The sequence below is a fragment of the Festucalex cinctus genome, chromosome 8 (assembly GCF_051991245.1).
Source record: "Festucalex cinctus isolate MCC-2025b chromosome 8, RoL_Fcin_1.0, whole genome shotgun sequence".
In the NCBI taxonomy this organism is placed as follows: Eukaryota; Metazoa; Chordata; class Actinopteri; order Syngnathiformes; family Syngnathidae; genus Festucalex; species Festucalex cinctus.
This window is the reverse complement of record NC_135418.1, coordinates 13973392-13987652: the sequence shown is the minus strand read 5'-3', so window position 1 is coordinate 13987652 and position 14261 is coordinate 13973392. Positions and strand designations below refer to the sequence as shown.

Here is a 14261-nt window from a genome sequence, read left to right as displayed (position 1 = left end):
TGATGAAATACTAGCAATAGACAGATTAAGCATAACAAATGAACAAACAATCTCACTTTTTTCAGATTGATACGAGTACGAGTACTCAACTCATGAGTAGTCGCTCATATTGGTACCAAGTACTTTTGATACATCCAATATCCCGCCAAACCATAGTTTTAAAGAAAGACCTACATATCCAAATATTCAATTTTTCCCCATATAGTTGCATTACATTAATGATCATTTTCAATTCTTCCAATTTCTAATTCCTGATCATAAAATAGACACAAGAGGGCACCCGATAGTGGCATCGGCCACCATCGCGAATACGATACCTTAAAATAAGGCCAGATATCGTCCCTATACCGATACCTAGTAGCAGTACTCGCTCACGCCTAAAATGATCCATCCATCCATCCATCCATCCATCCATCCATCTATCCATCCATCCATCCATCCATCCATCCATCCATCCATCCATCCATCCAGCCAACAAAATGCAATTTAAAAAAACACATAGAATGCAGGAGATTACAAAAAAAACTCACCAAAAAGTTTTACATCAATATTTTAATAATATAGAGCTCTAAATACCATATACTGAATACAGTATGAATGTGTAGTAATACTACACAGAAATGGCTAATGCTAGCTATTTCCGGGTAGGACTGTATATCTTTGGCATCTGTAATTATATTTGTACATAAACTACCCAATAATTTCATATGAAATGCTTCATTTAACCTGTACTAAGAACCAAGAACATTTTTAAATGACTTTTTGTGAGGTGACAAAGAAAAGAAAAAAAACAGCTGATAGTTAAAATCAATTTGTCTCACAATTTGTGAGAAGCTGGCACACTTCCTATTCTTACTTTCACAAAGAGACAAACATTTGCATTCAAAACAAATTGTGATGTGTTTTAATTTTCACTGAATGAACATACACTGTGATCGTCACTTTACACTACGTTGCTCCGAGTCCCTCAGCAGACTGAGAAGCTTCTCCATCTTGGCCGTTTCCACTTCAGGACCTTCGGGCAGCTCTTGACCTTTCTTGCCCTACAAACACACACATGCACGCATGCACATACACAGGATTTACTTGACCTTTGATGAGTAAACACAGGCAGATTACATACACAGTTAAACTGGCTGCGGTCAGTGTATTGAAAACAATAAAAATAGAAGATAAATCTTCACTGCAAACAACATACAAGAAAATATGACATGGATGTGGTATGTTCTGGTTGGAAAACATTATCCACACCATAGTGATTGCTGTCCTCCAACTCCAACAAGATAAATATAACACATCATTAGATTACAAAAGACACTTTGCAAACTTCATTAAGTACCCATTTCCATTCACTGCCTCACCTTGTAAAATTCAAATAATAGTGTCTCGATTAGATACCCTCTATTGGACATTTTCCACAACATCCTGAAATTTGTTTCTGTGCAGCACATATTTACGGTGCTGATTTGCCATTTTATGTTTGTGCTAAAATTGTCAATGTTATTAGCATATTTGTTGATAATATTTGCAGTGGGTGCTTGTGTCTGATGGCTATTTGCCGCTCTGATGCCTAAGAGCGTGTCAGTGGTGCTGAACTTTATAATTATGTCCCAAATGTACTCTCAAGGACTGCAGTTTATGGTTGCTCATGATGTGCCATGGGCCCATGTGTGTGCGTTTATGCATGCGTGTGTTTATTCTGTATTCAATGTTTGAGGGATGGCCCAACAATGTGTTGTAAAATGTATAATGCATCACAATCATTATGATTTAACTTATTTCATTGCACATGAAGGATACCTTTATGGCCAATAACAAGGACAAAATAAATCGGATTGATTTTAGTTTTCAATTACGAGTGTATATAAGTGAGTCCACATCTACTTCAGATTCTAATGGGTTATTTTTAGAGAACGTTTCCATTGGAAAAAATAAAATAAAATAAATACCAATATAAATTGTATCCCCATCCAAACATTTGACATGCTATATAGAAGTGTAAATAAAGTTTGGAAAGTCTACTGATGGGAAGCCTGTAGGCATAGTAAAACGAATAAATCACAGGAAAAATGTTCTAATACTTTAAATAAGCATTTCTTTTGCCTCAGGCTCTGGTGATATCTAAGGACAAGATAATCTAATCACAGCACTCACAGTACACTTTTCTAATTGTTGACTTGCCTGAATAGAAAAAAGGACACAATCGATTGTTGGTGCTGATAGTGACTAGAGGAGCAGCTCTTCTCCAGTGAAATGAACCGGAGGTCATAAATATAGAACAAGTGAGTGATGTAATGTGTTGGGACACTGACAAGGATGCAAACGCATGATGCTTCCAGGGGTTCCTCGATCTTGTTCATGACTCTTACCTTTGGTTTCTTGCGGAGGTTCGGGGACAGTTTCAGGCTGATGACAGAGCCTCTGTCATCTCCCACGATGATGATTGGGTGGACGGGATTAAACTCAATGTGAGTCGGTTTGGTCTTATTTTTTGCCACCACTGCCTGCTGGCAGATAGCCTGATACTTGTTGACGCTCAGATCAAAAACATGAACCTGGAAAATATGATCGAAACGCTGACTGAGCTGAGCAACCAACAGATACAGTATATACACTGAATGACCACAACATTATGTACAATAGCACAATCGATTCCAATCCAATGTATATTTTAAAAAATCTTTCTGAGAACAATCCTCATGCTAACTATACTTTAGGAATGTACATTACCATGCAAGTCTTTGTTCACCATTAGAGTTGTTGTTTAGCAATGAGCTAATGATAATGTATAGCTAGACAGCTAAGTACCTCCATTAAGCCTTGAGTTAAGAGAAAATGGTGGTCAGTGAAATGACCCTCTCCATCGATTGAAAAGCATTGGACTTTGGATCACTGTCATTTGATTTGTAAGGATTATTATTATTATTTCAAAATGTGATGAAATGTTGTTTGACTACTAAAACAATCTGCCTGTTTTGTATGCTCGTCACAGGCAAAGGCAATACAATATTTCGTTTGTTTTCACCGTAAAGGAAAACGTTTCAGAAATATCACAAATGCCCGGATATTCTGAATTGTCAATTAGTAAAAGCGAAAACAATTTATAGAGCTTTATATTTGTTGTTGTTTGTCCAGACCACTTGTGTGTTAGCTAGCAGTCTACTTCCTGGTTATGGAGAATGAAGAAAAGACAAAATCACCACCAGAAATGAAGACAAGCCCTGATCTGTAAATTGAGAAGTAGTTTGTTTGTTTAAATCCTGTATTTAAAAATGGCCTTTTCCAGAGTGAAACCGGCTGACTCAGCCTTTAAGCTGCATGGAGATGCGGAATACAAGAACAGAACACTTCGAATTCAAGGTGAAGAGTGTCAGAGTCGATGAAAAGGCTGCTATCCCTGTTTATTTTGTTCACCAGTAAATACTATTCCTTTGTCCTGAATTATTTTTTTTTTTTTTGGGGGGGGGGGGGAATCACTTTTTAATTTTTTTTTTTTTTAACTTCAGATAGGAAGCTAATAGGGTTCCATACCTCCAACAAGGTTAAGAATCACTGAACTACAGTGTACTGTTTGCGAGATAGACGACTCAAGAGTAGCTGCTCTGGATGACACCGCATAATATGTGAACTCTTTGCAGCCCACTCCTTGAAGCCAGCAGATGAATGACTGTGCCTGGGTCACTTGTGTCCACACTAACTGCCAGTACTGGCTGCACACAAAGCGTCGCAGTCATCACTTATAATTACTGATCGGCGTGACTTCCTGCAGCCTGTGTCCCTTTGGCAGTGAATTACTCGGTGTTTTTCTATTACTGTCTTCGAGGAATTATTTCACTGTCAGTAATGTGATTGCATTAGATTGCCCATGTATTTACTAACTCATGAAGAGCAATAGGCTACACTCCATCAGTCTTTCTAATCCATTTCTAAAATTTTTTGTTTAGTTTTTTTCTCCTGACCTGAGGATGTTTTGCACACACCCAAAAGTACCGTAAATGATCTGAAACTGGATGTTGTAGTGGAGAACTGCACTGCATCATACTGAGAGGCGCTTTTAATAATTCCCTCCTATCATGCTGCTAAATAAGATAAAACATTTTGACTTTGTAAAGGGAAGATGTGTGACTAGAAGGCGAAGATGACACAGCAAATATGGATTTTCAGAAGAATCTCACTTGGGCCTACTGATATTTCATCTTGACATGACAACTCCACATCTGCCAGCTTAGATGTGAAATCTCACCGAAATGAAACCGAGTTATGCGTCAGCTTCTTTCTTACATCTCAAGCCAGCAGGCATGTTGTTATCCTCACAAACACACGATCACAGACAGCAGCTATCAGTCCAAATGAGTCCAACGGATGTCGCGGAAAATGAAAAATGTCATGGGGATATGTAACTTGAAACAATGGAATTTTGCTGAAATAAAGGATGGTCTTCTTTTATTTTTTCAAAATCTTATCAAGATTGCAGACTGTAACGGGAATTATGTGCGTCCAGTTAATTCCTTACAGCTTGGGTTCTCGGGTGACATTTGTATCAAGAAGTGACATATACAAGTCTAATTGCTATCTTAATATAAACCTGGACTCCTTGTAGAACAGTTGAAAATTGGGTACAGTCCAACATTTCAGAAAAATAAGTGGACCACTGATCTTCTGATCTTGATCCATTATGGTTTAATATTCTCATGTATGGAGGGAATTCACTTTGGGAAATGTTTGGAAATTACATTTAGCAAACTTAAAATGACTTCTTAAGAATCAATGATACATTTTGCTCTAATTTTACACATTATAGTACATCTGTGACTTTAATGTGCCTTTTTTTTCAAGTGTTTTCTAAAATGATGGCGCTAATTGGTGTGACAAAAAAGACGCAGTCTGAGGTGTGTGGGGGGACAAATTAATACTTTCTGATTTGATTGATGACCCAGTGGAGATGGAGAGTATAAGAACTACGACTTGAAGGATGCAGAATCTGTGATGAAGAAAATGCCCAATAACCACTTTGACTGCCTAAAGTAAGAAATGTTTCACAAAACATCGATACTGTGTTGTGCAAAAAAATGCATTATTAGGTACAATAGTGATGACAACTTAATGGTCACTTTGAACCATCGGCTCAAAATGACTTCTATAAAATAATAGAGGTTAGCAAATGGTGAAAAACAAATATCTATAAAAACAAGCTCTTATCTACTTGTTTTATTTTCCCTGCTTGAAATAGAGTGGAAGCTATTCTTCATTCCGATGGCCCAATTTTCACACTCAGTCCAAGTCTAGCATTCTTTCATTTTGGTATTTACTTGACTAGCACAGATAGAATTTTGCTGCATTGTGCACTGTTGTGGGATGGAATGCAACCAACACCAGGGCAATCAAAGTGGCATGAAAATGGAGATGTGCCCCTTATTACGCCGAGCGCACGAGTGGCTGCCTATAAAACAGGACGCATAGTGTTTGGTTTAGTAAATGTCATCATTTTACATTTTTTTTGTATTGAATCTACGGTCATATGTCGAGTTGGTCACATATGGGATGGACAAGAATAATTTCATTTACAAGGCTCTAAAAATGTTACTGGGTAATCCTTCAAAATATTTTTTTTAAGTATATATTGTCAAAATACATTGCTTGGATTAAATGTATGCATGTTTGGAATAAATTATCATTTGACAAAAGCTGTTTACTTCCTGGTTACACCTTGAAAAAAAGATGGCTTCCTCAACTCGTCCCAACATACATAAAACATACATTTTCACCTATGTGTCCATATATTTTTTATTTTTGTTATTGATTGATTGAAAGGGCTATCTGATTTTTATTTTTATGTCTGGGAAAAAATTGAGATTAAATGGGTTAATAAAAAAAGTGACCAGCAAATAATTATCAAAAATTCATATTCCTCACAATTTGTTACTTTCAAATGGTCCTTACCAAGCCTTCTGTGGTGACGGCAGCAAAGACAGTGGATGAATACGGTGCCCAGGCCACATCACCAACTGGAGCATTTAGCTCAAACGTTAACATGGGAGTGCTGCGAAAAAAAACCAGTTTGGACAAGCAGTGTGAACATTATCTGTTTTTGTTATTAATATGATGAAGCAACAGTGTGGCTCGCTGATTTTTTAACCTTTCATCCATCATTCATCTTACTTGACAGTATGGTCCCACATCTTGATGGTCCAGTCTGAGCTGCAAGAGATGAAAACCTTTGGGTGGTACGGATTCCACTTTACTGCATCCACTGCCATGTTGTGGGCAAAGTAAGTCTCCAGGAACTGGCTTGAGTAATTCTTGGAGCACTAGCGAATGACAATAGAATGTACTGTAAACAAAAGGTGATGGTGAACACTCACTTTCCTCTCGCTATGCCCTTTTGAGATTGACCTCAAGCGGTACATAAAATAGAATGTGTTGGTATTAGTCATGCAATGAGGAAATTCTGGTCTGCAGCAGAACGTCAATAATAAGAATGACAACTGATGTGATCTACCCAATTGCAAAATTACGGATCCAAGTAATTATTTTAATAGATATGATTGATAGAAAGATAAATGAAAACAGAAATGTAAAATAGTTTTTGCTTCTAAAGAAGAATGAAATCATGTGTGGTTGAAATGTTGAAAAGTCTCATTTTCACAGTTTGGATTGCAGGTCTGAGTGCAGTGACAAATAAAGTGCATACTCTCAGACTAAATCAGCTTTATGGCTTGTGGGCACAGCTGCTGTATTTCAAGCCACTGACAGTTCATTGACAGCCAAATCTTGGGTGGAGGAATGAATTTCAACATACCTTGTGTATTTTACCCTGCTCAGTGCCAACGACGAAAAGAGAGTCGGCCTGTTTGTGGAAATCAAAGGATGTACCTCCAACTGTCGACAAAAGGTATTATTTTTAATTTAAATGTCCACAACGTACATAAAGCATTGTACGAGAAAAAACAAGTAATATCGAAAATTTCTTGTACAATTTATGATATTACAACAGGAAAGTAAAATCTCACCGTTACTGCACTCCTGAATACCCTCCGGACCGTCAAACGTAAGCCTGATCGTGTCTGAGAAGACCAGCTCATTCTGCAGACATGAAAATACATTGTGATACACTTGCACGCAGTGCTAAACACATTTATTATAATCTATTGTCATAAAATTGAAAAGAGACCCTACAGCGTAATGAAGTGCTTTAATGCGGACTCATTCAATTTCAAGTGAGCAATCAACATTTTACTATTTTAAACAGGAATGGGGGATTTCAAAGTAAATTTGCCTTTTATGCATAATTTGAAACAGCACACTGGGATATATGAAAATTCATGAATAGAATCAATAATTATATTTTATTGTTAAAAATATTTCCAGTTACAAAACTTCTTCATACTAGTGTATAACCATGACAGAAATTCTAATTGTGTAATCTTACAATTCTGTTAACATATAGCGCAGCAGTGGTGGTTTGCAAACATCGTCAGCACTGCTTTGCTCATGGAAAATATAAGTATTATGTGCACCGTTGAACAAATATACTATAGAACACAGGTGTCAAACATAAGGCCCGGATACCAGATTCTGGCCCTTCGAGGGAAAACATAATTCTGATATTGCCTGTGACTCCCCAAGGACAGTCAGAAAATTAAAATATCTAAAAAAATAAGCTACTGCATGGTAGTTTAAAACTGTAGCCAGTAAAACACAGAAAAAGAGCGAGTCATGAGTCTGTCTACCTTTGTACTCAGAACCGAAGCCACTTTGCAAAGTTCTTCCTTGAGAATATGACTACGTACTGTGTGTTGACAAGAAAGCTTGTATTGCACTAACTAGACATAGTTAGGTGGTAGTGGTCGCAAAACAAACCTTAATGAGGGTCCAAGACACAACACGGCCATCAGAAGAAACCGAATAGAAATTGTGATTGTTGTCCATGTCATCATTCTGCCAACGTACCTGTATCAATAGCCATAATCATTTGCAATAAACCAGTATTGTATATTACACAACATGAAAGATCAAAATAACATATCAATCCATTTTCTATAGTTCTATCCCCCCATTTTCTAAATATCAGAGGAAGCTGAGGCAACATAACTTAATATAATACTAGACTAAGTGCAATTTCTGGAGAAATTGCGTGGGAATGCTTAAAGCTGAATGCTAAAATTTTGAATGCATGTGGAATGCTTATGAAGTAAATTGAGAGATACCTTATGAAATTATGACCTCCTGGTTACTGGACAATGCATTTTACCAACTGTGCCACCGAGCAGTATCAGACACCTGGTAATGATGCTAACTTATATGTATAGAAGTGGGCATGGAAAGTGATACTTAGAAAAAGTTCAATGTCTGTCCCATTGAAAATGAATGGGGAAAAGTTGATATTAAATGTTATATTGTGCAAATACTGTAAGTAATGTGGAATCAGACGATATATACCCCGGGAGGCTTGAATTTTTGAAGCTAGCTGAAATTTGAACAATATAAATATTGAAGTAATGTGTGGGAGTTGGTACGTGGAAAAAAGTTTGGAGAATATATATATATATATGCTTCAGCGTTCCCACAATAATATAATATAACATAAAATAATATAATATAATACAATATAATATAATGTATAATATGATATATTGTCGCTGTCCTGTGAAAAATACTTATGTCCATTGTTTCATTTTATGTATTTATTTATTTATTTATTTATTTATTTATTTATTTATTTATTTTTACATTTTTGGGATGTCTGTATCAGTTTCAACCCATACATGTAAAAATCCATCCATCCATCCATCCATCAATTTTCTTAACCGCTCACTCCTTGAAAGGGTCGCAGGGGTGCTGGAGCCTATCCCAGCTGGCTTCGGGCAGTAGGTGGGGTATAACTGGTTGCCAGCCAATCGCAGTAAACGTAAAAAAAAAAAATGACACAAATGGACATAACTGTTTTTCATTGGACAGAGACGAATATAATATAATATAAAACAATTCTTGATATGTAGAGTATGATATGATTCAAAGAGGTAAAAAAAATGTATTAATTTGATTCCGTTCGATTTAGTAGAATTCAATTGCTTTTGTCATGAAACATGGAAAAGCTCTCCAAAGCGCATAACTATCCAATCTAATTAATTAATTAATTAATTAATTAATTAATTAATTAATTAATATTATTATTATTATTATTATTAATAATAATAATAATAATAATAATAATAATAATAATAATAATAATAATAATAATAATAATAATAATATCTCACCTGCCAGACAGGGTCAGTGTGCTTGCCAGTTCGAGCGTTGCTCTTATATTCGGGTTCCAGTCCCTTCTTCTTCAAGTTGTACACACACACGCATCCATCATAGAAACCGACAGCCACCAAATAGGAATGTTGCTTATGAATGTCGAGGCTCAGGACGCCAGAACCTGTCGGGAAGATGTACTCGGGGAAGGTGGAGTTCTTCAACGTGTAAAAGAGAAGCATCCCACGGCCCTGTTTGCTGAAGTCATCTGCCAGTAGACAGGATAGATGAAATGTTTATTCGGTCATGCTAATAAACATGCATGCTTCTCAGAAAGTCAAATAATCGATCGATTCATGTGGATGACTCACAAGATCCCAATCCCACACCAAAAAGGTCAGGATATTTCTCATTCCTGCGGAATAAGGTGCACTCATTATTCATCTTGTGCTGCATTGTCATCTACAGTCTGTTTGTGCTTGACTTGTTGGCGAGCAAACCTACCAGCAGAGTGCCGTTACACACATCAATTTGGCTTTTTCATACTGGAACTTCCACAAGGGAAGAAGAGAGCCCTCTTGCTCCCTAAATTCATCAGCCGCATCCTCAAAGTATTTGAAATCTGAAAGGACATACAAGGTAAGTGCTACCTAACTTTGGTACAGTGTGACAGATTGCAATATTGGTGGTGAATTGATCTCGAGTCACACATGATCAATAAAGCACAAGCTGAACATACCTTGTGCTATGTCATTACATGTATTCTGGTTGACCATGCGTTCCAACAGTGAGACTGCCATAGCTATTTGGGTGATGTCATCACTCTGCAGATAAAAACAGAATTGACCAATACAGAAAAATAATGTTTCCTGTTGCACAATGAACAAAAAGAACCTTTTTGGCTTTTTGTCAGAAACATGAGTGACCCCCCCCCATGCGTGTTGATGTGTCTCCAAAAGGAGAACTTGATTATCCATCCATCCATTTTCTGAACTCCTTATTCCTCACAAGGGTCGCGGGGGGTGCTGGAGCCTATCTCAGCTGGTAGGCGGGGCACACCCCGGACTGGTTGCCAGCCAACAACTGATTAGTAAATGAAAATCATTTTATTTTGTTTCCTTAATTTGAGCATTTAATTCTTATTATTTTTGTTTGTTTGTCTGTTTTACCTCAAACATTCAACATGTTGCTTTGAAAAATAATTAAGTACTGTAATGTAGAAATATTAATAAAAATAAATAAGAAACCTGCCCTTTAATACATACAGTAACTTTTATAACTCAACAAAACTGGAGCTCTTTAGAATTTGCTTTAAAAAGACATTTAAACTTTAAATATCAGGAACAAAGCACTTAAGAATATAGTACAGCTCCCGTAGAAAACCAGCCTTTAAAAAAGGAAAATAAAAACAGCATTTTTTCCACCGTTCCATACATTCATTCATTCATTCATTTGTTGCACAACAAACTTGCACCACTTTAAGTTTAAACAAACAAACAAACAAACAAACAAACAAAAACAAAACGAACTAACTCAATGAATGAATAAATGAATGAATGAATGAATGAATGAATGAATGAGCACTGGTGTGCTATTTTTAGAATTGACCCGTGTGCTACTCATGTTGTGTTTGGAGGAACGTGAGTGGACTTTTTATTATTATTATTATTATTATTATTGTTGTTGTTGTTGTTATTATTATTATTATTTATTTTATTGATTTTTTAAGAACAGAGAAAAGAGGCCTTTTTGCCTTTTTGGAAGAGGAGGCTCCTCCTCCATGTCCCCTCCTGTTCCCCTCTTACCAAGAAGGAGGGGGAAAAAAAAGAAAGTTAATTGGAGGTAATTAATTTCAAAGAGTCGACTCGTTTAGCAACCCTGCAAGCACGAGACTTGAGCTGACACGTGGCTGTTGTGATTTTGATACGGCTGTGTCACATTATTGATCTTGGAAATAAATTATTAAATACTTTCACGTCCCCCTCTGCAATGTGCAGAAATCTGCAGAAACCTGATTATGATCTTGGTCATTAGGAACCAGGTGGGAAAATTCTAAAACATGCAGGACGGTGGCCCTCGAGGACCTGAGTTTGAAACCTGTGATGTAAATAGTAGATGATACAGTACATGGCAATTAGCGACATTGCAGGTAATTAGTTACCGGCGTCTCATTCGAAATCTTCTTTTTGTTTTGGTCATCATCTTTCTTTGGTTGGAACGCTCTCTGCTTGTCTTTTTTCATTTCTTGTTTCTGCAGCTCATCTGTGTATGCGTCATATATCTCCCACTGAACAGACAAAAGAGGAATTCTTAGCATTCCCATGCAGCTGCAGTTGCAATATTGAAGTCAGAGAATCCACAACCTGACTGGCAGTGGCCGAAAAGTTGCAGTGTGGAGGAGGTACAGTCTGGCAGCTTCTGTCCTGCACAGAAACAAAAGTTGAAGCCTTGAGGATTTGCTGTACTGAATGCAGGATGTTTTTATTCTACTCTGTGAGTTAGGATGGAAATGAGACTTTCTTTGTTTTTAAATTCCTACCCGCAGTGCATTATTGAGTGTTTGGGAAGCTCTTTCAATGAAATTGAACTGGTTTGTACATTTTGTCTCCTGATCGTTTGTTTTGGAGGCAACGCTGTCCGGTCTATCGTCTTCTCCACCATCCTCCTCCTCACCTCCATCACCAGACGCATCCTATATGGAAATATACTGTTTAACCACCAAGCAACGTCTTTTGGATCATAATTGATGTATCCTGAATTGTTATTTCTCATCAAAACATGTATTAATAAAAACACAATTTACCAAAGCTTCTAGTTTCTCCTCATCAGGTTGTGCTCCCGTATCAACTGTTGCTATCTCTGGACACAATCAAGAACCACATCTTACATTATCTTACGTTTTTAGATTTCATAACATGTGAATAGTGACACTTGGTGGCCCAAAGTAAGAATTACACTAGAATTCTGTCACTCTTCCCAAACATAAAGACGATTACCTGCAGTTGTAATAAAAGACAAACGGGGGATTGACAAAACGATCACTTTCTTTAAACGGAACATGTTGCAGATGTTAGTGAGCACCTTCAGGGAGGTCGTCACTGGCTGCCAGCCTGCGAGCCTCATCAGAGTCCTGATGTATGAGACAACCATCCAAGACGAAGTGGACAGCAAGCTGGTCAACAACACTGGTCAGCTTAAAAGCACCTTCCTGGAAAAGACAGACAGCAACAATATTAAGAATTGTGAGTCCGCTTTCGGGAAAGTTCCAATTCTCAATTTGTACTTGCTATAATAAAGTGACAATCCTGGCTTTCTGATTATTCTGATTTTGGTAAAGGTTAATGTAAGTTTTTTTTTTTTTTTTAGACAAATTAGAAAACATTCAAATTATTGAATGGTTATAGCAAAAAGAAAAAGGATGTCATAGTCTTACCTTGAAGCTGTATCGGACAATGTTTTGTGGCGCATGTGGATTTTTTGCTGTCAGAATCCTTGTGACATCTTCTTTCAGCTCCTATTATATTAATATAAAAATATACAGCAACATAGTACAACACCTCTTCAGGGTAATAATGTTAAAATAATAATTATTGTTAATTAATGTTATTTTTATGTTAACTCTCTTACAGCTTCAGTGAGGTCCAGTTGATCAGGAGGTTTAATAAGTTTGCCGTGCACCCTTTCTTCCCAGCTGTAATCACCATAGTCATCTTCCTCATCCTGCAATGTCTTATACATGCATAAGAATTAAGGAATAATAAGTGTGTGCTTTAAAAAAAAAAATATATATATTTTTTTTAATGTAACTCACCTTTCGCTTACTGGTAGTTTTTTGTGACTTTGTGCCAGCCACCTTCTGATGAATAACATTAAAAAACAACAACAACAACAACAACAACAGGATGATTGAAGTTGTATTTGCACAATATACAAACAAAAATATTTCAAAATAAAATTGCAAAATATTTAACTATAATTTATGATGCTTATTCACTGAGCCCCAGCCCCACCCATGTTAACTGTTCACCTATTTCTCACAAACTTATTTCAATGTCTGCAGGACGTTGATTAAAAAAAATAATAAAAAAAAATAAAAATTATCATTATTATTTTTTTACCTTTTTCCCGGGTGCTGCAACATTATTGGTCGGCATCTTCAAAAGAGTCAACTTTGGACACAACTACAAAGGAAAGTCCCAGCAGGATAGGCAGGCTTGGTTTGCCTGTTGTATACTGGTTGCCTAGGCAACCAGTCTCAAAAGAGCTTCTTCGATAGTCGCTCTGGCAGCTGGCTAACAACTCTTGGTGTGCATTACTGCCACCCGTGGATAATACCTCTGCTTGACCCACTTAAGTTACCCTCAAAATAAACATGCTTCTCTCATGCATTTATGCACCACATTTGAGTTTATCCCAGTAGAAAACACAACAAGCACACACACCATTGAAAGCTTCAATTTTTACATTCCTATGCTTGTGCCATTATAATCTCATTTAGTTTTCTTGTTTTCTTTTATGTCCTAAAAGTTCCCTTCTTCTATTCTGTTTCCATTATCATTTGGACAGATGTGATGCCATCAGTATGGCTTTCCCGTTTTTCTAATCATATAGCCCATGGCTTGACAATTGACTAGAAAACAGTGTTGCAAAATTGGTGCCTAGCAAGACATTTCCTGTTTCTGTCTGCACTTCGGTGCCATTTTCTGAAGCTTTATGGCAGCCAGCTGTAGGAAGTTGGTGTTTGTAGTAAGTGGTGCTCTTAGTAAGCCTTCTGATGTGTGTTTTGTCAGTAGGCTACAGATCAAGTTTTGCCAAGCTTGCCGTCAATAGCGTAAATTGTGCATTGTATTTCTGACGGCCATAAACATTCTCAAACTGGGGCTGTCAATTGATGACAGCCTGACATTTGTCTGACTCATACCTGAAAAAAAAAATGGAAAAGGAAGCTGTGTGATATAACTTTTGGGGACATGTCATTGATGGCAACAATAGACACGCCAACCTCAAACACAATTGTAACC

General features: G+C 37.0%; 1 protein-coding gene across 1 annotated transcript; it reads right to left on the bottom strand.

Annotated features, from left to right (window-relative positions):
• Positions 1-573: 573 nt before the first annotated feature.
• On the bottom strand, positions 574-13477 carry dnai1.2 (dynein, axonemal, intermediate chain 1, paralog 2). Its single transcript, XM_077528664.1, has 20 exons — positions 13359-13477; positions 13052-13096; positions 12868-12969; positions 12674-12754; positions 12322-12448; positions 12044-12099; positions 11780-11932; positions 11604-11663; positions 11402-11527; positions 9980-10064; positions 9745-9862; positions 9612-9655; positions 9261-9508; positions 7861-7950; positions 7011-7083; positions 6800-6879; positions 6160-6308; positions 5941-6040; positions 2370-2555; positions 574-1043 (listed from the first exon to the last, which is right to left on the bottom strand). The coding sequence occupies exons 1-20, from the start codon at positions 13392-13394 to the stop codon at positions 939-941; spliced, it is 2064 nt and encodes a 687-aa protein (XP_077384790.1). The 5' UTR covers positions 13395-13477; the 3' UTR covers positions 574-938.
• Positions 13478-14261: the final 784 nt, after the last annotated feature.

Excerpts from the sequence above, each read along its gene's own strand:
- dnai1.2 (XM_077528664.1), bottom strand. The coding sequence starts at position 13,394 with ATGCCGACCAATAATGTTGCAGCACCCGGGAAAAAG. Across the intron at positions 12,970-13,051 it reads AAACTACCAGTAAGCGAAAG|ACATTGCAGGATGAGGAAGA; the intron begins GTGAGTTACATT and ends TGCATGTATAAG. Across the intron at positions 1,044-2,369 it reads ACCTCCGCAAGAAACCAAAG|GGCAAGAAAGGTCAAGAGCT; the intron begins GTAAGAGTCATG and ends GTGTGTTTGTAG.